Consider the following 26,146-nt stretch of genomic DNA (forward strand, 5'->3'; position numbering starts at 1 on the left):
AGGCACAAACACATATTTTGCCTAACAAATGATACTGTGAGTAATTGTTTTAAAAGTACGTTATTAAACTCTTGCGCGGATTTATGGTTTACATTCTTTACCAATTTTTTAGCGACTATTTTTTTTTTTATTCTTTACGACAATCTCACGCAACCACCTCATTATTTCCTGCATTTCAATCGGCATACTTAAGATTTTTATTTATTCCTTCTAAGAAACACTAAAAATTCCACAATTTATCAACTCATATAATTATATAATATAAGACTCGATACACTTTATTTTTTATTTATTAAAGAAAAACAAATTTTTCAAGATTTATCGATCGAGTGGATCTAGATATTGATCTATAAATGGAAGCTTTATGAATTTACCAACAGGTGGATTGCTAATAGATTGTTCGAAGTCCTCTCGCGTGTTCCAGAGTCAATAGTAAATTTAAAAATGAATCAGCGGTAAAAAGAGCAGAGCTGACCAGAGCAGATTTAAAAAAAGTGGGACGTTGATGATAATGTTTTCGATTTTTATTTTGTCAATGAATCGGCTGCTTTTTTTTCGCTTGGAATTTTTCCAGATTACGTAGGCGACGCTGAATTGGCAGCTATTATTGGCAACTGTTCCTTTTAATAACAACAACAATAATAAACATAATAATGATCTTTATAATTATAATAATAATAATAAGCTAGTATACAATAATGCGGGGGTGGCCGTCATTTATGATCTGGCAAGATTTTCACTTAATCATCGATATTCCAGGCTTATATTTGAATACTAAATAAAATAAGGAAATGGGTAAATTAAAGCTCAGTGACGTGATAGTTTACTGATGATTCTCTCCTGGTTGGACAATGTGTGGAGGATAAGAGATATAATAAATAAGAGTAGAAGAGCGGAGTTGATTTCTATCAGAGCAAGAAGCCGAACAATAAATTTAAAGTCTCAGGAATAAAAGAGACGTAAGTCGAGCATAGCGATTCCTGTGAGATAATATCGCGCCCAGTGGCGTCGGTGGCGATCACTTTGGGTCTGGACATGGGCCAATTCAAAAATAAGCCGAAAACTCCGAGTTACTTTTCGAGATCCAAGTACGTCACTGGACACTTGTATTTTTTGTCTTGAGTTTTGGTTGCGTCATTGGTGTTGGTGTTGGTGTTTGTGTGTTGGGTGAATACTGGCGCTGGTATTGGTAGTGATTTTATACGAGAAAGCAAATCCTCTACTCAGCACATCGGTTTTTCCCACGTGTCTGTTTGTTATTTATCGCAGCATTTTAAACGGTAGTATGCATAGAGATGAAAATCGTGGATCGGAGCAGGAGCAAGCTGTTGGTACATCGGTGAGAGAAAGGGAAAAATAATGCCAAGTGAGATGAAAAGTTTTAGAGCAGCTGTGCTGGTTGGGATGGAGAAAAAAGAGAGAGAGAGAGAGAGAGAGAGAGAGAGAGAGAAAAAGAAAGATCTAAAAGAGAGTGGGGACCAAGAGGGACAACAGATCATGGTTTAGACAGTCGCCAGTAACAGTTCTACGATGCTCGGCTTCAGAGACGCGATCGAAATAAAATATCTCAAATTTTTTTAACGTTTTTTTTTTTACCTTGATATCTGATAAAGTAATTTATAAATAATAAATAGCCCACGTAATTCTAAGGCTCCGTTTAGTTATTAAGTTTGGCATTTAAACTCACGTATACAAAAGTTACAAGCGAAAGGGACAAGTGGTAGAAGGAGCTATTAATGCAAATTGAGGGCACGGAAAAAACTTTCTCCGTTAGAGCCACGAGCTTAAATTATTCCACGTCTCGGCAGACGATCGATTTTATTTGTTACAACTTTTTTTTTGTTAAGAGTAATGATAAAAACGAGCTGATAAGTGACACGTTAAATTGCCCGAACGGAAGTCAGTGAAGCAGTCACTCGCTTATTATTATTGCACATATACATTCATCTATACATACATATATATATGTATATAAACAGTAGATTGTGGAGGTGGATTGTATGAACATCCACAGTACATCTACAAACTTTGGTTGTGTCGATGGAGCTGGTCAGTCATTTACTGTCGCTAGATCGTAACAACTCGGATGACGAGTAGGGACACTAAGTCTACTATACCAATACACACTTGCTTATACTACACGGAAGTCGGTCATTTCGAGAGTCAGAGTCGCAGTCGGAATTGAGGGTGAAGAGAGTTGTTAGTGCGAGCAATCAGTTGTCGCGCTTTATTCTTTACTCTAATCTATATCTGTATCTGTACCTGTAACTTCGTACCTGGGTCTCTGTACCTGTAATTGCTCTTTGGTGTCTAATTAATAAGAAATTTTAATTTACGCTAATGTTTAGTGATGCCTACATAGGATCCTAAAATCGACCTGACCACGTGTCGTTTGAATTTGACTTTGTACGCATCCGCGAATTGTATTACGCCTCTACTCTCTTGATCCACAAAATTTTACGCGGTATGCTCAATATTCAGTAATACAAGTAAACGGTGTGTTCTAATAATATACTCCGATATCTTTAGTGCGTTCAACTTATCCACGTGCCTAGCCCAGTTTGTTTGTTATTTTATTTAAACACATTATACATTAAAGTGTAAAAAAGCCAGGTGAATAAAAGTTTTTTTTTCGCGGCTCCGAAATCTGGGCTGGTAAATATGTCGGGTGAAGGAACTTCTGACGAAGAAGGATCGCAGGAGGACTCTGGGAGATACGATATCGATGACATGGAAATAATAAAAACTATAGGTGAGTTATTTATGTAGATATTTATAAATATGTATCGAGTATCGGTCTGTGGATTGTGATTTATAATTTATTTTTTGTTTTTAAAATATTGTTGAAAAAAAGGAAAATAAAATATGGGTAATTCGAGAATACGCGATCGAGTTACTCGCGCGTCTAGTCGTGACGAGGAAGAAAGTTGAGTAGACATCCACACAAACAACGAGAGGAACGAGCAAGTGGGCCACCGCTGGAGAGTGAGAGGCCAAAGTATATTTAACTCAACACCTCTTAGTTGGTTTATGTTTTGCTCTATGTCTATAACTATTGCTAAGAAAATTGTCACCCGATTTCTTAAGACTTCCCAGTAATTTTATAAAATTATTATTATTAGTACCAATAAACTATAGACTACCATCGTGTTTATAAATATTCAGCCAAATAAACAGACGGAAAATGTAAATTACTGAAAATTATGTACGCAGAAAAAAAGGATTTCTTGGCGCGAGAAATATTTTTCAGTATGAAATGAAAAATAAAATTTTCTTAGGATTAGAAAAAAAATTTTTTATTGCTGTAAGAAAATTTTTGTTTTCAATTCTTAATGCAAAAAATTTCTTGGAGCAATAGAAAAAAAAGTTTAGTCAAGAAAATATTTTTGATGACAAACGTTTTCGGGAATCAAGTCAAGATTTTTTTAAGCCAAGAGAATTCGTCTTGGTCAGAGGAAATTTCTACTTTTTCGGAGAAAATTGAAGTTTTCAAAAAAATTTTTGAGTCAAGAATATTTACTTTCAGTCGATAATTTTTTTTTCTGTGTAGCAATGCGTTATAACAGACCGTCTTTATGTTAACAAGGGAAACTTTTTTTTTATATTTATTTTTAACCTGTCAGTAAATTACTTTCTCTTTATTTCTCTCCCTTGAGGACCGTAAGTTTAAATAACGTGTTGCCCTGCAGAGCATCAAACAACTTTCGGGTTTGCAGTAAACCCATCTTCCATTTCCACTGTTTATTCGCAATACTGTAATATGAGTAAGGCAATAATTGAGCTAAAAGATAATTAAGGGATTTGCTGAGCATACTACAACAATAATAACAGCAATATCTGTTATAGTAAAAGTCATTAAAGTATAATGTTGCGTAGTAAGACGCTGCGGTTGCGGAAAATTATAAAAATATACAAACACTGTAAAAATGTTTATACTATTAAATTTAATCTGCCATCTTTCTGTCATATTAAACAGCTGGGCTCGTGATGTACCGCTTTAAAACAAATTTTAATTCTTTTGTTTGTTTATTTTTTTTTTCTTTGCGGAGAAGCTTAGATAAATAGGCGATAAATTAGTCGCGGTAATCTAACAGCGAGTATAGAGAAAGGGTAACCAGCGAACTTGTTGCGGATTGCAACTTACCGGAAGCTCTTTTTCACAATTACACCTGTCTCTGGTCGTTAACAAGCAGACTGTGGATGTTAGCTGTCATAAGCGAGACTATTAACTTGCCAATTTCGCTCATATTTATATCAGATGATGTTGATGATGATGATGATGATGATGATGATGATGATGATGATGATGATGATGATGATATAAATGAGTAGGTGACTTGTCTAGCTCTATAGGTCTTTAGTAAACTGGACGAGATGGGGGACATAGGGTAGAAGTACCGTTTTTGGCCACTTAGAAATTTTAAATAAAATAATTTTTAAAATACACAATAGCATAATTAATTTTTTAAATGCGTCTAAAGATACTGTTATCATACTATTACAGTTAAATTTTTCTTTCATACGTTTTCATTATTTAAAATTAAGTATTAAATGTCCAAAAATGGAGCAGTGGCCACAAATGGTACTTCTACCCTAATTGTGTTAAATAAATATTTATTGCCTTAGATGATTTATGTGAGACATTATTCAGATAAAGATGCTCCGATTTGCTTGCAGGAACTGGTACATTTGGTCGAGTCGTTTTGTGCAGACATCAAGGAATACCACTGGCACTTAAAGTCCTCTCTATGGTTGACGTAATACGACTTAAACAGGTGGAACATGTGCGGAATGAGATATCTGTCCTAAAGGAGGTCAAACATCCCTTTATCGTAAACATGTAAGTGCTTATTAATGTGTAATCAACTCACATCATCGTCGACGGTAATTTATTCATCAGGGGGCATTTATTATTTACGGTTCTAATTAATTATATTTATTACTCAGGTTGTGGAGCGGCCGAGACGAAGCTCGTGTTTACATGCTCCTGGAGTTCGTAGCAGGTGGCGAGCTCTTTTCGTATCTTCGGGCAGCTGGAAGATTTTCCGGACCCACCAGTTGCTTCTACGCTGCAGAAATAGTCTCTGCGTTGGACTACTTGCACTTGAAGCACATTGTCTACCGTGACCTCAAGCCAGAAAATCTTCTGTTGGACAGCCAGGGCCATCTAAAAATTACGGACTTTGGTTTCTCAAAGAAACTCACTGACAGGTATGTCATGTACTTGCGAAAAGTAATTTTTTCTGATTCGCGTAGACAAAACAAGCAAATCATTGATAGCATAAATTTATTGGCATAAAAATGTAAATTGTAAAGTGAGGTTAAATTTTTAATAAATTTTGGCAGCATCTGAGAGGCTTTTTGTGCTCGTTGCAAGTTGATCGAACCAGATGTGCTTGAATAAACAAGCTTTACAACTTGGCCTTTATTGCATTTTATTTTTGGGACGTGTTTGTTAAAACGGTACTGCTGTAGGGAAGTTAAGTGACGATACGAGACAGTGAGTCGTTAAACAAGTTCCTGGAAAAAAAAATATTTTTAGAAATTTATAAATATATTTAGAAAAAAAAGACCAGTTTTGTTCTGTCAATCGTGTTATACTTATCGACTTATTTTTATTTTTTTTTTTTTTTTAGAACATGGACGTTGTGTGGAACCCCAGAGTATCTAGCGCCCGAAATAATTCAGAGCAAAGGACACAATAAAGCGGTAGACTGGTGGGCACTGGGAGTGCTTATCTACGAAATGTTAGCGGGCTACCCGCCGTTCTTCGACGACAATCCATTCGGGATTTACGAAAAAATTCTCGGAGGCAGAATCGAGTGGCCAAAGCACGTCGACCCGATTGCCAAGGACCTGATCAAGAAGCTGCTGGTTGCCGACAGGACCAAAAGACTCGGGAACATGCGCCAGGGTGCCGAAGACGTCAAGAGGCATCGGTGGTTCAAGCTCATCGACTGGCAGCTCGTAAGGACCCACTTATTTTTTTTTTCTTGTTTTGATTGGACTCAAGGGCGCTGTTTGTCTTGACCACTGTATCATTTATTTTCTCCATCCCCAGGTACCCCAGAGAGCCCTCACGCCGCCAATAAGACCGAGAGTAAAAGCTCCTGAGGACGCCAGCTGCTTCGACGATTACCCAGAAACTGACTGGCGCTCCCAGCCGCCCTTGCCGCCCGACCAGTTGGCTCTTTTTCAAGACTTTTGACCAACAACTTGCGTTCATAGATTATAAATACTCTTTTAACCATGAGTTAACTCTTGATGGTGCAAGTTATCATTAATATATTAATATAATTGCTTCGACGAGTGATTTTTATTACGAGTTTACTTTATTTTTTATTTTTTTGTAAATAGACATGTTGCGTGGTGTTGAGAGATTATATTTATTGTTAAGCAATCCTGGTATTCCAGGTGTCGTTGCGCCTTTGTAAATAAAATAAATCGTGCCGTTTAAATAATTAAACACTAATTGCTCTTTTTATTTCATAATTATTCAAATTCTCTGTACGCTATCGATCCACGGAAGCTTCACACCAAAAACGGCTGTAGGTAATTCAGTAAAAATTTTTTTTTATACTAACTCACTCACTCACTCGTTCGCTTACTATTTTTACGACTCCTCTGAAACGGAGTCATTAAGAAAATTTAATTTGAAAAGTTTTTTAATTAAAAAATTTCTGTTTAACGCAGTGGACTTATCAGAAGCGAAGAATAGAAAGACGTCCTCATATTCTACGAGAGATGGCAGCGGCTGCCCGTAAATTTACACCAAGTAAAAATAATTTAAAGAGAAGAAAATTTTCAAAATCGATTATTGACCAGATGTTATGTCTTTTTATAAAAGTCGATTGGGAAATTAAATTTATTTTCAGAGCGTCTTAATCATTATTATTTAATAATCTTTATCAAGCGTTTACGCCTCCGAAGGCCGTACGATAAACTGATTTAACCTTCCGGCAACTATGCACTTGACTCTCATCACAAGTTCATTGAATAACGATAATCTAGGCACTGATGAGTTGTTTTATTAATTTTAAAAGTTTTCATTTAAATAGCTGGGTCGAGAGAAACAAAGAGCGAGGTCGATTACGAATCTATAAAAGCCCGCTAATTTTATCCCCATCACATATTTAACACCCGGAAGTTTTACGAGTAAGTCTACTTTATATTTATTTAATATCCATTTCTTAAGCCGGTCTAACTGCTGCGATCGTTAAATAACTTTTTTATTATTTTTTAGATAAGACAAAAATAATGGCTGGGTCGTTAAAAAATACGATGCTGAGTTTTTTAATTCTCTATTTATTGAGCGAATCCAGTATTGCTTACACAGGACGGAGGATTTCGTTCCCGATGAGATACGTCGATCGTTCGATAACGATTCCTTCGTCAGTGTCGGAAAAAATTTTGCTGCCTACTGGAAAATGTCAAGATTTGACGAACCGCGATTTGTCGTTGTACTTGCCGGGATGTGCGCCCGCGACTCTATACCCCGGGTTTATTGACAGCTCCCGGGTGTCTTGCTTAAGCATTCCAGACAGTTTGATTGGCCGGATTGCCGTTGGTTCATTTGACGGGATGCCGAATCTGCAGTATCTGGATTTGTCGCGAAATCGCATTGAATTCTGCGACTTTTTGCACTTTGGCGGACACAATAATTTGGTAACGCTGATCATCGACGAGAACGACTCGCAGGGTCAACAAATAGATCTAGTGCTCTCGTTATCAGACTGTTTTCCGCGAGTGGAACATCTTTATCTACGTAAAAATTTTCTCACTGATATAACAGCACCGTTGCAGAGATATTTTCCATCATTGACTCACCTCTATCTGTCAGACAATCGATTGAAAGGTAGGACATTTGATTACCTCGAGCTTCCACTCACCTTGACCCATCTCCACCTGGAACGTAATTGGATCCGTCGAATGGATACTCGAGGATTGATAAATCTTTCTTCGCTCTTCCTCGATGGCAATCGAATCCAGTCTATTTGCCATTTGCAGTGTCCCGGCGGTTCTTCTCACCTGAGTCTCCGCCATTCCAATCGACTCCAGTTTTTATCGCTCTCGCGAAATGAAATTGGCTATATTGAATGCGACAGCTTCGATGACACTCGTTTTCTCAAGAGTTTAAATTTAGCCCACAATAAAATTGATTCTATTGCCCAGGGGACTTTTGACGTTTTACAAGACCTTAGGGATTTGTCTTTGAGCTACAATCAACTTGTGAGTTTGCCAGATTTTAGAAACGTCAGGATGATAACGAGCTTGTCATTGGATCACAATCTAATAGACCGTATTCCCTCGGGAATTTTTTGCAATCTTTATCATCTCAAGTGGCTGTCGATGGGTCAAAATCACATCAGAAGTGTTGCCGTGGATGCATTTGTGAACCTTCCGTCGCTTGAGGAGCTAGATCTGTCGAACAACGAGCTCACTTACCTTCCTTATGGCTGGATCGATGCTAACACACGTCTAAGACACCTTGATGTCCGGGGAAACCGGTTTACGAGGATCGAGGATCTCGCCCTAGACTGCGCGCTAAGTCTGACGCATCTTTATCTCCAAGGTAATCCGCTGACCCGAGTTGATACACCCGCTTACTGGCGACTTGCTCACAATGTCAGTGTTTATTTGGAATACAGCTCATCAGTACATAGAGAACCGTGCTATGTGCGATGCGATCAAACATATAGAGAGTACGTTATACCTCGGGTAACTTCTGGTGATGAGTGGACTTGGTAGAGCTAGTTTAGTTCTCGAGTAACTAACGAGCTACACTCGCTGGAGATTAGTTTAGTGTAGGAAGCGGGCTGAGTTCGGGTTCGGGTTAGGGGTTGGGGCTAGAGGCTGAAGCGGGTGATGGGGTTGAGTTAGACAAATTGGTGGCGAATTGTGTGCTGATGGAAACTAGACATGAACAGATCTATTTAATGCGAGTGTAGTTGCCAGCATGTTAGTGTACAAGTTTAACTTGTTAAACTGCTCATATTAAATCTTACTTATTTATGATGATTATTATTTTTTTTTTTTATAATCACAGAGTTTTTCATTTACAAAATAAAAAATGATTTATTTTTTAAATTTCATATGAATCAAAATCTCGGACCTATTTTTGGAACAGATTATTTTGCTATGATTTATTTTGTCTATGAATTGATAATATTTTTACACGTCTTATCTTTTTGAACATTGAGTTTTTTGGCAAACATTGCGACTTTACCGAACAACATGATTTAAAAAATAAATTTATGATTCTTGTACCTGATTAATAAATTTTTTTGAAATTTTTGCAATTGATGACTGAACGAGGCCGAAGTCTTAACTATTTGATCATCGGAGGTAATCCTATGAAATTGACAGGTTTGAATACTGTGCTGGCGGCTGTGTTAGAGAGCATATTAATTGATTTTGTGAAACCGAAATGTTCTATCACATTTGGTCAATATTGATACAAAAAATTTTTAATAATTTCTACGATTAATATTTTTGAATTTCCATTATTCATTTTTATCAATCACTTCCATCATAAATATTATAATTTAATAAAAAAATAGCAAATATTTCATATCTTTATTTAATTTTCAATGAAAATGATGATCAAATTTTTTTATATCCTTTTTTTTTCAAAAAATATTTTGTATAATTTAAATCATCAATTTTTTTTTCCCAATAAGTTTATAGAAGAACAACAAAGGTTCGTATGTTTCTACATAAATGTTTTATTTTTTTTTTAATCTTATCGAATTTAATTCTTGGAGCAGAGTATTTAAATATTAAATATCGAGAGCTGTGCTCTGTTTCTTTCAAGTTGAAATTGGAACGTGGTTATCAAAATTCTTCGGAGAACAGCGATATCATTGTTTGAAAAAGATCGCTTTGGTTTATGATCGTATGCATGGCAACGACTGAAATTCACCATAATTCAGTTGGCTGAGACACTTTAGAAGAGTCAGTCAAGAATAATAAATTTTTTCTGTCAATAATTTTTCTAGTAATTAAAAATGTTTGGACACTGCGTTTTATTTTTGACTATTTCTTGGTGCATCTCAGTTCATTGCACCAATTTAAATATCAGCGAACCTATTTCTCTAAATCATGACTGTATTTGTGACAGCGGAAATCAATCTGTCCTAGATCTTTCAAATACCGGGTTGATGCGTCTAAAGAAATCTTTTGTGAACAGTTCTGTTATAACGCATTTGTATTTAACTGATAATGATATTTGGGAAATTGACGAAGGTGCATTCGATAGTCTGCCTAATTTGGTTTATTTAAATATGACCGGAAATTTGATTTCTTTTGATCAATTAAATTTTGGTGATCAGTCGAAAATTGAGACATTGGTTCTGGATAATGCGATAAGAAATCCGGCTTATAAAACTTCTAATGATCGGAGTTCAAATCATCAGTGTAGTGGAGTGAATTATTTTAGAGATGCAAGTTCAGAAAAGGTCAACAAGATCGAGCTAAAAAATAATATGAAGCTTCCGAAATTAAAAAAATTGTATCTTCGTAATAATAACATTGAATCCATAAATGAAAAAAATTTTGCATCGTTGAAGGAAATAATGCCGAGTATCACTCATCTTAATTTGGAAGAAAATCGTATTTCATCAGTGAGTTTTATCAAATTTTTACCATCAACTGTGACAGATTTGTATTTACATAATAATCGTATATCTAAATTTGAAAGCGTGTCTTTAAATAATTTAAAAATTTTGACATTAAATGAAAACGAAGTAAAAAATGTGTGTGGTAGCTATGGAAATTGTGATGGAATGATATTAAAAAGTGCTGTAAATTTGGAAATTTTGTCAATTTCAAAAGTGGGACTTACAAAAATAGAATCAGATTCATTTGAAGATTTAGGAAATTTACTAATACTGGATATGTCTTATAATAAAATTGATGAAATTGTTAAACATACATTTGACAATTTAACAAAATTAATGATACTAAAGTTGGATCACAATGAATTAGTTCATTTACCTGACATTTGTGGTTTAAAAAATTTGGAATCATTTTCAATTTCGCATAACAAAATAAAAATAATCGACAAATCAATTTCTTGTTTGACAAAAGTTAAAGAACTCAATCTCAGCAACAATATTTTGGATGAGATAAATTCAGAAGCATTTAGCAGTTTTGTTGAATTAGAAGAACTAGACCTTTCGGGAAATAAGCTTGTGATTTTGCCAGACAATTGGATTCCACTGAAATCAAATCTGCAGTACTTGCACCTGAACAATAATTTGTTTGCAAGTCTCGCAAGCATGTCGCTAATCGAAGCCAAAAATTTGAAATCTCTCAACATCGGAAAAAATCCATTGAAAGTGATAAATATCAAAATATTGAAGGCTTTACCAGAAAATACAACAGTGGACATTGAAAAAATAGGCTGTGAGCAATGTAAGGATCCACCAGCCTTGGGATCTCTTTCGCACTGTCAATCTTGTCGGACCCGTTGCTATAATTGCTATTAGGGATAGTAAGATAATACCAAAAAAATTATGAATTATTCTTAAATATTCAACGAAATTTTTTGGACTATAATTATAATTTTTAATATTAATTACTTAACCATATATTTGAAATTCAATAATAAATAAATATCCTCCTCATGTATTCTTCATCAAAAAAAAAAGGTTAAATATTTTTTCATAATTTTTGTTACTTGTCAGATAATTTTTTTTTTAAATCTAATTGATATAAAAATAACTGTAGATAAATAATAAAAAATAATTATTATAACTGAGTGCATATACTCCTGATATTTTCGATAGCTAGTGGACAGTAGATGATAAAAAGAAAAAAAAATGAACGGTACGTATAAAATTACATTATCATTATATTTTTATCAATTTGAATTCTCAGAAAAAAAATATATGGTGCTAATATTTTCATTTTATCCATTTACGAAAGATAACGTCGATATAAAAATAATAATTAAATAAATCTACATGGTAATTTTTAATCAAAGCAATAATTAAATTCATAAATATATATTTTACATGTTACAATGTATTGTAAGTTAAGCGGCGTACACTTTGTGTAGTGGTAATTATCTATATATTAATTAATGAGAAATTCCGTGAAACTACCCGACTGATTATATACCAATGTATGTCAAATATAAAAAAGCGCGTTTCTGCTACATCTTTTTATCCGATCGCCTACATGAATATTAATTAAGGAATTTCATAACTCTTTGGTACTAATTATTAATTTGTTAGCTTGTTAAAATATTATGTAATTAAAATTATGAATTCTAATTATCGGTCAGGCATTAAAAAAGCTTAAAAAATTTTCACACAATTTTGACGTGTTACTTCCGTTCGACTTTTTTTAAAAAATAGCCTTTACTTCAACAATGAAGATTCACTACAACCCAGTTGGCTGAAACATTCGAAAAGAGTTTGTCGAGAATAACAGATTTTACTTACTAATTATTTTTCTAGTAACTGAAAAATGTTTGGTCATTTCGTTTTATTTTTAACTATTTTGTGGTGTATTTCAGTTGATTGCATCAATTTTAATATCAGGAAACATCAATCTGTGCTAGATCTTTCAAATACTGGACTAACGCGTCTGAAAAAATCTTTTGTGAAGAGTTCTGTTATAACGCATGTGTACTTAACTGAGAATGATATTTGGGAAATTGACGAAGGTGCTTTTGATAGTCTGCCTAATTTGGTTTATTTAAATTTGACTGGAAATTTGATTTCGTTTGATCAATTAAATTTTGGTGATCACTCGAAAATTGAGACATTGGTTCTGGATAATGCGATAAGAAATCCAGCTTGTAAAATTTCTAATTCTCGGAAATCGAATTATCAGTGCAGTGGAGTAAATAATTTCAGAGTAGTAAGTGCAGATAAGCCCAATACGATCGAGCTTAAAAGTAATATGAAACTTCCGAAATTAAAAAAATTGTATCTTCGTAATAATAACATTGAATCCATAAATGAAAAAAATATTGCATCGTTGAAGGAAATAATGCCGAGTATCACTCATCTTAATTTGGAAGAAAATCGTATTTCATCAGTGAGTTTTATCAAATTTTTACCGTCAACTGTGACCGATTTATATTTACACAATAATCGTATATCTAAAAATGTGTGTGGTAGCTATGAAAATTGTGATGAAATGATATTAAAAAGTGCTGTAAATTTGGAAATTTCGTCAGTTTCAAAAGTGGGACTTGAAAAAATAGAATCAGATTCATTTGAAGATTTAGGAAATTTACTAATACTGGATATGTCTTATAATAAAATTGATGAAATTGTTAAACTTACATTTGACAATTTAACAAAATTAATGATACTAAAGTTGGATCACAATGAATTAGTTCGTTTACCTGACATTTGTGGTTTAAAAAATTTGGAATCATTTTCAATTTCGCATAACAAAATAAAAATAATCGACAAATCAATTTCTTGTTTGACAAAAGTTAAAGAACTCAATCTCAGCAACAATATTTTGGATGAAATAAATTCAGAAGCATTTAGCAGTTTTGTTGAATTAGAAGAACTAGACCTTTCGGGAAATAAGCTTGTGATTTTGCCAGACAATTGGATTCCACTGAAATCAAATCTGCAGTCCTTGCACTTGAACAATAATTTGTTTACAAGTCTCGCAAGCATGTCGCTAATCGAAGCCAAAAATTTGAAATTCCTCGATATCAGGAAAAATCCACTTAGAGTGATAAATATCAAAATATTGAGGGATCTTTTCGAAAATACTATAATAGATATTGAAGAAAGCGGCTACGAGCAATGTGTTGTCGTTAAGGGATAGTTAATATAATATTAATAACACGATATATTGTTACTTAGTATTTGTTTCAAAATTTTTTTCGAGGCTTTAATAATAATAATGTTCAATGCTGATTATGTCACATATTTAAAATTCAAAAATAAATAAATTTACTTTTTATAAATATCTATTATTCAAAAACAAAAACAATTATGTATATTTATGATTGTTTATTTATTTTTTTTTCAAATTTAATTCGTATAGAAATAACTGTAGAGAAGTGATTTAAATTAGTAATGATAATCAAATGCCCATCCTGGTTATCTATTCGATAGCTCTTGGTACGTATAATTTTACATTACCATAACATCTCTATCAATTTAAATTATCATCTTAATCAAAAAATTCATTATTCTCAAATTTTATGAAATTTACTTCTTGAAGTAGAGCTACATATTTTGATATATGTTTACAATTATGTCACGACGTTTATTTTAGATAGTAACTTAAACCGAGAACAGTTTATGCTTACTAAAGCCTCTCCATGTTGTATGGAATGGGTCATTATTTGTTATCAAATTCAACATTTTAGTTTTTTTTTTAATTTACTGTTGTCAATTTTTTTTTTACTGTAATAATTTATGTAATACAATAATTTTGAAAAATAAATATATATCACTTTTATTCTGTGCATAAAATATATGAAAATATTTTTTTATAATTTCTGACAGGGTTTATTTGTTATTAATAATAATATTTTATTTTGTATTTGCCTTTCGGTAAAATTTGTTTAATTCTATTTCAATTTTATCAATCGTAATAATAATAACGATTTTCTATATTTACTGCTGATACATTCAATAACTTGACAAGGTAAGATAATAAAAATAATGAACGGTACGTAAAACTTAATATAACTTGTAAAATAATTTTCTTTTGTCGAATAAAAAATAAATATTTTTCGTTAAATTTAAATTTTCCCGCGAAATATAATAGCATTTTTAAATGTACGTTCATAAAGGTCATAATATTTCATGGTCATCGGAATGAAAATAAATGGAATGGAAAAAAAAGCAGAACGCAGCATTGAGATTGTCGAAGTTTTTTTTTTAAATTTCAAAAACTACTCACTTTGCCGCCATTTTACTGCTATCTTGTCAGCGACGAGCACTTTCACAAATTGATAGAACTTATCAATAAAATTCACTGAATATATAAAATTTATGCAACTGATTGATCACAAAACTCAAACTTTCACTTAAAAATTATAATTTTAATTGTTCTTAGAAACTTAATTACGTTTATTCTTGCATTTAAATTTTAACAACGAACCTAGCGCACACTGATAGGAAAAAAAGCCAACACTTAATTTAGTTAATTTAAAAACTCACATTCACTGACACACTTCATTTATTGTCTTAGAATAAGTTTTGTTTACCAAATAATTTAAATGAACTAATTAGAGATATAAGAATTGAATTATTATAATAAATAAACTAATTATTTCACTGAGATTTAGTCGCAAACAACAACGACAGCGATTAGCCCGGACATTGACTGGGCTTAAGGCTTCTGCGCATGTCCATTCCAACCGTCGCGACCGCAGCGCCTTAAGTTTGATGATGCGCCAATAATTTTAAACTTTAAAATTTGAATGTAGCGTCGTAGTTCCAGAAGTCGCCGCTGGTGTTCTAAAACTGTCATGGCTGCTCAGCGAACATCTCTCATGTAAGCTCTATTAATTTATTAATTTAATTTAATTTATTTGTAATATCTAAAACTTAATTAGATTTAAATAACTTCCTATAAATGTAAAGAAAAATCTGAAATAACAATTTCTAATAAATATTTATTTAGTCTTTAACAAAATATTAAATTTAAAAATGAATGATAATGAAGTTAGCCAACATTTAATAATTTTATAGTTTTTTTAAAAACTATGAGTTAAAAAAAATGTCCGAATAGCTCCGGCTTGATAAATGACAGCTAAAAATATTTTTAATCATTTTATTAATTAATAATCAAGTAATTAATTATTATTATTGATTCCAACAGTCATCTGAGTAATAATTTTTATTATTTATCGTAAATTTGTTTACTTAAAATTTTTTTTTTTAGTTTAAATTAAAAAAATTAAATTACTAAATATCGGTCTTGGATTTTTAAAAATAATTATTTTGTTAAATTAATCGTAAAATTATAATTATTTTTCAGGCTTTTAATATTCTTTTAAAAATCTCAACAGAGATTTTTTGTGAGTGAGCTTCCATTGTTGCAAATAAAAATGGCCGCTGATAAAATAATTCAAATTCTGAAACTAGACGTCAGCGCCATAGCTTATGAAAGTCACTGTCAAAGAAAACGACCACAAGCAGGAGATTGAGAAGTTGACGGCTTTGTCTTGGTAAAAATTATTCATTTAATTATTTTTATTCATTTTTTTTTGAGCATGTAGCAAATAATTTATGTCTTTACAGCTTTATAGTCGTCAAGTTTGTTCATTGCTATCAATTAATACGAATAACTGGATATTTAATATTGATAATATATTTTGGATATCTTGAGTATTTTCTTGCTCAAATAATTGTTCATCATCATTTTACTCGCTGGTGCTTCGGTAATTAATTTAAATTTTATCTTTATTATCACATTCTAGCAAATTGAAAAAATTAATTATTTGTCTCTTATTAATTATTTTTTATGAAATTTTCAGTTGATGCAAAAATGTTTTGAAAAGAAAATAAATTTCAGCGAAAGATTAATTGGAGTAAAATTAATCTATTGGTTCCAATTATCATGAATCTCTTGTGCTGGTTCCGGATGCTGGAAACGCAGAAATACGTCCGCCGAGGTAAATTTTTTTTTAATTAAATGGGAAACATCATCTAAAATTTTTATTTTATTTAAAAAAATTATTAATTATAATTAATTTTGTTTTTTGTTATAGAAATTGAAAGAATTGTCTGCTGCTCTGGATATTTCTCGGTGTGGTGAGTGACTCTCTGCATGATATATTTTTTTTTTACTAAATCATAAGTTTTTTTGTTTATCTTTTGACTCATTGGCTTATATAATTTCCTAATTTTGTTTTTTGCTATTAAACCGAGGCTTAAATCGATCCGAAACTAGTAACTTCTCTTTTTTTGAAAATTTTCAATTTTCATCGCGGAAAGTTCAAAATATTTTCCAATCCTTCATTACTTATATTGTAAAACCTGGGTCTTGGTTTCCACAAGTCACCAGAGAGGGCGATACCTTCCGGGATGCACCCAGCAAATAACCCTAATTTTGTCATGTGGTAGAGCTAATGTTGACAATGGTTATGAAAGTTAATTGCTGGAAAATATTAGTTATTAATTTAAATAAATAATTGTGAAAAAATGACGGTGATCAATGTGCTGCTTTTAATTTTAATGTACAGTGTCTTAGGTTACTATGTTTTGTATCCGTCCAACAGACAAGACACTAAAATAGTTTATGTATCAGATTTTGTTAATTTTGAAAATCCAGAGATTGAAGAGAATAAAACCGAAGATGTTTCTAATTTAAAAAAAAATAAGAAGATATCTATTTTAGATTTATCAAATACTGGAATAGTTAATTTAAAAAAATCTTTTGCCAGCAGTTCTGTTATAACAAGAATCAAATTATCTGACAATAACATTTGGAAAATTGAAAACTATGCTTTTGATTCTTTACCAAATTTAAAATCCATAGATTTGACTGGAAATTTGATTAAATTTGATCAATTAAATTTTGGCAATCATACAAGAATTGAAACACTGATTTTGGACCGAGCAATAAGAAATGAAGATCGTTCTAATTATTCTTATCATTCAAATGACGAGTGCTCTAAAGCTCAGACTTACAGGGAACAAAGTTTGAGTTTCAATAATACAATCAAACTTACAACTTCTCTCAACTTACCCGGATTAAAAAAGCTTTATTTGCGTCAAAATAATATTGACTTGATTTATTTGGGAGATATCAAATCGCTGGGAGATATAATGCCCGAAATCAGTCACCTGCATCTAGATGACAACAGACTTTCGTCATTGGATTTCATAAGATCCCTTCCATCGTCTTTGTCTCATTTGTATTTGACTAATAATGAGATATCAAATTTTGAAAGTTATTCTTGGATAAATTTAAAATTTTTAACGATCGATGGAAATAAAATTAAAAATTTGTGTCGTAGTTATGAAAACTGTGAAGGAATGACTTTAATAAATGCAGTAAATTTGCGAACACTATCAGTATCAAATGTTGGACTTGAAGAAATTGAATTGGATTCATTCATAGACTTGGTGAATTTACGTCATTTAAATATGTCTCATAATAAAATAATTGAAATTGTAAATCATACTCTCAATTATATGACAAATTTGAAGACTCTCGACCTTGATCACAACAAACTGGTAACCGTTCCCGACATTCTTGGTCTTAAGAATTTGAGAAATCTTTCTCTAGCCCACAATAAAATAGAAACTATCGGGAAATCGGACTTCCTTCGTCTTGCAAATCTTCAAAAATTGAACCTCAGCTATAATTTGGTGCATGGAATTGACGCAGAGTCATTTAGTACTTCAGCTTCACTTACAGAGCTGGACCTTTCCGGAAACAGACTTGAAGTTTTGCCCAGCGGTTGGCTTTCATCAAACTCAAACTTGCGTTATTTATGTTTAAAAAATAATTTGTTCAAAAGTTTTGAAAGTTTGTCGTTAGCCGATAATGAAAATGTAAAATATTTGTACATCAGTGGAAATCCATTTAAATCGATAAATAGACAATCGTTGATGTTTTTACCAGTTAACGTAATTATGGATATTCGTAAAATAATTAGTGAATTATCGGATATGTCAGAATCCTCTTCATGTTTGTCAGTGTTATCTTTCCCGCTTGCATATCTATGCTATGCCATTTTATCATATTACTATTTCTCATAATAATATCTGCAAATTACATTTTTTTTATTTATAGACATCAGTATTAGTATCATTAATAATATCAATTCAAATTCAAATATGAAATACAAATAATACGATACAGTCTAAAAAATATCAAATACAGAACTGAATTCAAATTTGTCATTATGTATTGATAGGTAGATAAATGTATCATAAATTTGAAATTTTGAATAAATTATTTTTTTATAATTATTTTTCAATATCGATTATAAGTTCAATCCTTTCATTAAGGCCATTTTCAGACAGTACCCTCCCACTTTTAAAAATTTTTCAATGACTTTTAATTGTCATAAGCATATCAAAATTTTATGAATTGATAACAAAACAAAATTAAAACCTTAATAGAAAAATGGATAACGAAATAGTAATTTCGGCGAGGTATAGATTAAAAAAAAAATTACTTGCAATTGATATCAATTATGAGTTAAACAAAATTTGTTGAATAAATTTCAGTAAAATCTTCATGCTAATTTTATAATTCGAGTTTTCAAATTTTGTTTAACTCCTAATTAATAACAGCCGTAATTATTTTTTTAAATTCTGTATCTCGGCTAATTGCTATTGTGTTTTATTTTTTAAATTAGGATTTTAATGTTTTTTTAATTAATAATAAAATTTGAGTGCAGTCATGATGGTTGAAAGTCATTGCATATTTTTAAAAAGTGGGGAGCACTAAATTTTATGGCACATTTGAAAATAGCAATAATTAGTATGTATGAATTTATATCATCTATAGCAATAATTGTTAAATTAAAATAAATATATTTTTCTATGCATTAACAAAATTCATAAAAAGAACCGTATACATAACTATATATACTTTTTACATTATTTTTTATATCTTGAATTCATACTTTATAGTTGTAGATATTGGGACTTTGACATGTTCATTTTTATACGTCAGAGTTGATATCAATTCAAATTTTATTACCTCACCAGACAATGTAATTGACATTGAAATAATACAAGAAATAAACTATGATCTTATCAACTAGCTCCATTGTTATCGCAGCTTTATCTAGTATAGGAAAAAAAAGTATATATCTATCATCCGTGATATCTATACGTAATAAAAAGCTTGAAATCGTTGCTACTCATTCAGTTTCTTGAAATATTTTTCAAAGATCCTTTCGAAATAAATAAAATCATAATTTTACATCATTGAAAAATGTCTAGATGTCCAGCAATTTTTCTGCTGTTGTGCATTTCAATAGTGCGCGGGGAAACGGATTTTTTTTTCGATTACGACGACTATCTGGTTGGTGAGAGTGACAATGAGAAAACATTAGATCTTTCAAACTCGGGAATAGTCCGTTTACATAGAAATTTTATAAACAGTTCTGACATAACGCACGTCAATTTGATGAACAATAGGATTAGCCAAATTGCAAATGGCGCCTTTGAAGGATTGCCGAATTTGGTTCATCTAAATTTATCACAAAATGGAATACCGTATGGGCAATTGAATTATCTTGCTCATTCTGCTGTTGAAACACTAGTTTTAGATGAAGGTTTTACAATGTTAGGAGCTGGAGGCAGTAGTAGTATAATTTTTACAAAATCACTAAAGTTACCAAAATTAAAAAAATTATACTTACGTAAAAATAGAATAAAGTCGATATCGACGCAGCCGAGTGTGTCGTTAAGTGACATCATGCCGAGTCTCACTCATCTCTATCTTAGTGAAAATAGTATCCCATACACGAATCTTCTAGTCAGCATGCCATCAAATCTAACGCATGTGTATTTAGATAATAACAAACTTTCGGAATTTAGAAGTTACTCTAAAAATAATATCAAAATTTTAAAGATTCACAACAACAATATTGAAAAATTGTGTGGAAGTGTTGGCTCCTGCATAGGACTGAAATTAGAAAATTTCGTGAAATTGGAAGTGCTGAGAATTTCAAACACGGGGCTCTCCTACATTACACCTGACGCATTCAAAGATATGGGAAATCTGCGTCGTTTGAATATGTCTGTCAATAAAATTTCCGACTGTCACAAATATGCATTATTTTATTTGGGAAATTTAACTACTTTTCAACTGGATCATAATGAAATGACACATATGCCGTACCTTTGTGGCCTCGGAACTTTGGAACAATTATCACTTTCATACAATAAATTAATTTCTTCAAATTTTGAAAGTTGTTCTTTGCCTAATTTGAAAAAGTTGAATCTCAGTAACAACGCTTTGGCTAATATTGATCCTTTTTTGCTTAGTAATTGACATTCACTAGAGGAATTGGACCTCTCTAAAAATTCACTTGTGACTTTGCCCGGGAATTGGATTCCATCAGAAAATAATTTAAAATATTTGTATTTAAATGATAATAAAATTTTTGATTTTTCAAACTTTTCATTAAGTTTGGCGAAAAATCTTAAATATGTTAATATAGGAAATAATCCGATAGAATTTATAAGGATAAAAACTCTGACATCCTTACCAGAGAATGCGATGTTAGATATTGGATTGAAATTTTCTTGAGGCTATGAAATTTATCACTATTATTATAATATTTATTTTTAAATGTACTCAAAAATGAATAATAATTTTAATTAAATTTAAAAATAAACAGAATTTAGTTGCAATTAATTGATAAGAAAATAATAATCGTAAGTACAATTTGATATTTTTATGATTATTATATCTAAGTTATATATTTATGAATTTAAAAGTTATCTAGTGCATTTAAAAAGTAGCTTGTAGGAGTCTTATATTACAAATAATCAAAACAAATTTTTTTATCAATTTTTATTCTAGGAAAAAAGACATGACTTTGATATTATGGGTACGATAAATTTATCTTTGACTCCTACGGGCTCCTGATATTCACATGAGTCTTTTTTTCCCATTTCTCAGAGGACAACTGTAGTGATATCAACACATCCATTATTATGTTTTTATTTTTATTCGCAAACGAGGAAAAAAATGCAATTTTGAGGAATAAAAAAGAAAAATATAACGCAGATTGTGATATCTATGGTTATAAAAAGAGTTTGAAAGCGGCTATTCTTATTCAGTTTGTAAAGTAAACGTGAATAGAAGTCACTAACATTTTTATTCATTTTTTTGTTCATTTCAAAAGCCAGGAATGTTTATTCGAAGTATTTTATTTTTTTTCATTTTATGGTTCATTTCGGTGGACTGTAAAATCGAGCATTGGTCAGATGAAAACGACTCTAATGAAAACGTTAACGGAACTGTATTAGACCTTTCAAATACGGGAATAATGCGACTGAAAAAATCTTTTGTGAACAGTTCGATTCTAACACACGTTTATTTAACGGATAATAATATTTGGAAAATAGAAGAAGGCGCATTTGATGATTTACCGAATATGGTTTATCTAAATTTGAGTGGAAATATATTTCCGTTTGAAGAATTAAATTTCGGTGAGCATTCAAATATTGAAACGTTGGTTTTGGACAAGGCGATAAAACAACACAATGATTTGGATTACTATGGGTCTATTGATGACTGCGGCCGAGTGCAAAATTACCGAGAGCAAAATCGAAATATCCAGAATGAATTTACGATGTCAATTTCTGTTAAATTACCAAAATTAAAGAAATTATACTTACGCCAGAATAATATTCACTCGATAAGTTTGGATGTTTTTACGTCTTATAACGAGATCATGCCAAATGTAACTCACATGTATCTCAGCGAAAATAGTATCGCGTCTGTAGACTTCATTGATTATCTTCCATCAACGTTAACTCATTTGTATCTCGATTATAATGCGATAGTAGTTTTTGGATCTGTGTCTTTTAAAAATTTAAAAAGTTTAACACTCGATGGCAATCAAATCCGCAATTTGTGCAATAGTAATGAATACTGCGACGGATTGACACTGAAAGGTGCAACTAATCTTGAAACTTTATCTGTTTCGCAAGTGGGTCTTCAAGAAATTGAATCAGATGCATTCGATAATTTGGGAAAATTAAGGCAGTTAGACGTTTCTCACAACGCAATCCACAGAATATTCAAACATACATTCGATAGCCTGACAAATTTAACGGAATTGAAGCTGGATCACAATGAACTTCTCACTATGCCGGACCTTTGCAGTCTCAAGAGTCTGAAATATTTATCAGTATCGAATAATAAGATACATTTGATAAGCAAATCATCTTTTTGCAGTTTATCAAAACTCAAGGTATTAAATCTCAGTAATAATGCATTGAATGAAATAGTTGCTGGGTCATTTGACGAATTGGCGGCGTTAGAAGAGCTTGACCTTTCGGAGAATGAAATTGTTACTTTACCTGATAACTGGTTGTCTGAAAAACTGAATTTACAGAGTTTGTATTTGAATAATAATTTGTTCGTAAGTCTTTCCAGTTTATCTTTGACCAGAAGCAAGAATCTTAAGTACGTAAATATTGGAGGAAATCCATTGAGATTGATAAATATTAAGGTATTGACGGCTTTACCGGAGAATACAACAGTAGATATCGGAAGTATAGGCATTGCACAGCCGGTCTTGGGATCGTCTTCACATTGTGAAACTTGTCAACTCTTTTGCCCGAATCATCATGGAAAATATTTTTCATAATACTGTAATTTCATGATATTGCATTTTGTATTCAATTTTTTACTCTTATCTTTATAAATATTAAGATGTTTTAAATAAAAAAAATTATGTTACGCACCATTTACATTTCAAATATTCTTCAATAAAAATTTAAAATATTCTCGAGTTATATTTTTTATAAAATTGAACCTTGATTAATAAATTTACTTTTAAGAAAAAGTATAACTAATCAATTTTTTTGACAAGCGAGACAAATAAGTAAGTAGATAAAAAAAAATACTTTACAAAATTTGATTCTGTGTGATTCTGATATACTTATTTTAATTTTATTAATTCAAATAAAATATCTGAGTTTACTTTTTTTAGAAAAGTTTTACTTATCAAAAATTAATTTGTGTCATTTCTTTTTACAGGAGCTTCGGATATCTTATCGCCGATTAAAATAATTCATCATTAGCTCGTGATACTACTAAGTATACATATATCAATTCATATTGTAACTCATACTCAATTTTTTTTTTTTACTATTGTATATAATCATTTATTTTCTATGCCCCTAGAACAGTAACTGATTAATATATGATGTATAAATCTTACTTTATTTATATTTATCAAATTAATTTTGATAAGTATCCATTATCCATATAGACAATAGTGTAATAAATTTAATTTTAGCCGTTAAATTTTAAAGTAAGTAAATAAAGATTTTGTTTTTAGAGATTATTTATTGACTTGTGAAATAAATTCTCACTGACATATATTTGAATAGAAAACAATGATTAAAGATTTTACACTCTCATTGATAACGAAATCTATATGTGTCTCCAACGTTTATATAAAACAAGTATATCAAAGTTTTTTTTTTAGTTCATTTTTCTATGCGGAATAAACTGCTCGGAATAATATATATTCAGTTTGATTAAATACATACTAAGAATAAGTTGCTCGAGAATTCTCGAAACTCACTTTATTTTAAAAGTAAATGTGAATATTTCAAAATGGTTGTACGTGACGTAATTTTTTTAATACTGTGGTGTTTCTCAGTGGGAATTATAATCGGAAATACAGTAGATTTTTCTAAAATGGGTATAACACATCTCAGAAGACCTTTTCTAATCAGCAAAAGCATAACACATCTAAATTTATCGGACAACCATATTTGGAAAATTGAAAATAATGTTTTTGATGACCTGCCAAATTTGGTATACTTAAATTTAACAAACAATCTGATCGATTTCTACGAGTTAAGGTTTGGTAATAATGCAACTATTGAAACACTAGTACTAGATAGAGCATTGATTGATCATGCCGCTGATTACCATTACGAAAAGCTTGGGCTATTTGGAAACGAGTGCAGTAGACTCTCTGAGTATGAAAAAATGCGTGATTATAAATCTGATATTATGTTTACACAATCTCTATTTTTACCGAAGTTGAAACATCTTTATTTACGCCGAAATAATATATCATCGATAGTTGTGTACCAAAATCAGCCATTAGATGAAATCATACCCGAAATCACTCATATTTATCTTACAGACAATGCAGTAATGTCTATTGACTTTATAAAAAATATTCCCATGACTTTAACGCATTTGTACTTGGACTATAATGACTTGAGCGAATTTGACGTTGATAATTTGAATAATGTGGAAGTTCTAGCCCTCGATGGAAATCCGATCGAACAGTTTTGTGGGATCGAAAATTCCTGCGAGGGCCTTAATATTAAAAATGCTTTCAATTTGAAAATTTTGACAATCTCACTTATGAATCTCGAAAGAATAGAAGCAGATGCGTTCAAATTTTTGGGTCATCTCGTCGAGTTAGATATGTCTTATAATAAAATTCGCCATTTTCCTGAACACGCTCTAGAAACATTATCAGACTTGAAGACATTCAGACTAGATAATAATGAACTTAGCGAACTACCTGATATCTGCAGCTTAAAAAATTTGGAAGATTTTTCAGTATCGTACAATCCTATCATCTATATAAAAGAACATAAATTTTGTAATCTATCAAAGCTTAAAAGATTAAATTTCAGTGGTAACAGATTACATGAAATTCCTGTTGGAATATTTGACAATATGACTTCATTAGAAGAACTAGATCTTTCTAAAAACCAAATCTTCACTTTGCCGGACAATTGGATTTCGTCTAAAATAAATTTGCAATATTTGTACCTCAATAATAATTTGTTTCCAAATTTTTCAAGTTTATCACTGGGCTCCGTAAAAAATCTTAAGTTCGTAGCCATCGGAGGCAATTATTTCAACTCAATAAATATGGAATCTTTAATGCATCTACCGAAGAATGCAACAGTCAATTTTGAAAATAAATCCTTTAGCCATTAATTTTTTAACTTCTGTAAGTCTATAAATATAATTTAATTTTTTTATATTATTTTATTGGTCAAAAATAATTAATACCTCTTTTTTCCTACAGGGCAGCCATATATCATCATTATATTAAAATAATTCAGAATTCATAATAAGAGCTCGTGATATCTTCAAGCAAAACCAGCTTGAGATCGTTCATACATTCAATTGACAAAAATATTCCTCGCGTGCCAGTTACTCGCGTAACTTATTTTTAAAATAACAATTAAAAATATTTATATATATATATATATATATAGAGCGCTGCTGTTATTTATATTTATATTGACATTATGGCGTAGCTCAGTAAATTTTTAATTAAAAGAAGTGGAAATTTCACTTACAAATCTAAATTATTTGGGTGAAAATTTCAACGGAACTTGATTGAACTTTTCAAATTTCGGGATGATGAGTTTGAATAAAAAATTTTGCAGCTCTTTATTAACGCATGTTTGTCAAATAACAGTATTGTGAAAATACTCAAAAATTCTTACAG

At 31.3% G+C, this 26,146-nt stretch overlaps 5 protein-coding genes across 5 annotated transcripts in view; 4 read left to right on the forward strand and 1 right to left on the reverse strand.

The window, feature by feature from the left end:
* Positions 1-15,305, reverse strand: part of LOC103572411 (reticulocalbin-2) — a 31,987-nt gene extending 16,682 nt beyond the window's left edge. Inside the window, exon 1 of the mRNA XM_014443087.2 lies at positions 14,893-15,305. The gene's annotated coding sequence lies outside the window, so the exon portion shown is untranslated. The remainder of the gene's footprint in view (positions 1-14,892) is intronic.
* On the forward strand, positions 1,048-6,458 carry LOC103572409 (cAMP-dependent protein kinase catalytic subunit 3). Its single transcript, XM_008551013.3, has 5 exons — positions 1,048-2,752; positions 4,678-4,840; positions 4,948-5,211; positions 5,637-5,967; positions 6,062-6,458. Exons 1-5 carry the CDS (start codon positions 2,662-2,664, stop codon positions 6,206-6,208), a joined length of 996 nt encoding a protein of 331 aa, XP_008549235.1. The 5' UTR covers positions 1,048-2,661; the 3' UTR covers positions 6,209-6,458.
* On the forward strand, positions 7,556-8,810 carry LOC128668402 (leucine-rich repeat-containing G-protein coupled receptor 6-like). Its single transcript, XM_053741315.1, has one exon. The coding sequence runs from the start codon at positions 7,582-7,584 to the stop codon at positions 8,746-8,748; it is 1,167 nt and encodes a 388-aa protein (XP_053597290.1). The 5' UTR covers positions 7,556-7,581; the 3' UTR covers positions 8,749-8,810.
* LOC106693125 (uncharacterized) lies at positions 9,834-23,432 on the forward strand. The gene is made up of 6 exons (XM_053741587.1): positions 9,834-11,481; positions 12,476-13,802; positions 17,132-18,700; positions 19,905-20,314; positions 20,360-20,959; positions 21,795-23,432. The coding sequence occupies exons 1-6, from the start codon at positions 10,008-10,010 to the stop codon at positions 23,291-23,293; spliced, it is 6,879 nt and encodes a 2,292-aa protein (XP_053597562.1). The 5' UTR covers positions 9,834-10,007; the 3' UTR covers positions 23,294-23,432.
* On the forward strand, positions 16,105-25,872 carry LOC103572457 (chaoptin). The gene is made up of 6 exons (XM_014443086.2): positions 16,105-16,165; positions 16,239-16,378; positions 16,475-16,612; positions 16,709-16,751; positions 23,686-25,639; positions 25,718-25,872. Exon 5 carries the CDS (start codon positions 24,271-24,273, stop codon positions 25,624-25,626), a length of 1,356 nt encoding a protein of 451 aa, XP_014298572.1. The 5' UTR covers positions 16,105-16,165; positions 16,239-16,378; positions 16,475-16,612; positions 16,709-16,751; positions 23,686-24,270; the 3' UTR covers positions 25,627-25,639; positions 25,718-25,872.
* The last annotated feature ends 274 nt before the right edge of the window (positions 25,873-26,146 follow it).

The sequence above is a fragment of the Microplitis demolitor genome, chromosome 8 (assembly GCF_026212275.2).
Source record: "Microplitis demolitor isolate Queensland-Clemson2020A chromosome 8, iyMicDemo2.1a, whole genome shotgun sequence".
NCBI classification, from domain to species: Eukaryota; Metazoa; Arthropoda; class Insecta; order Hymenoptera; family Braconidae; genus Microplitis; species Microplitis demolitor.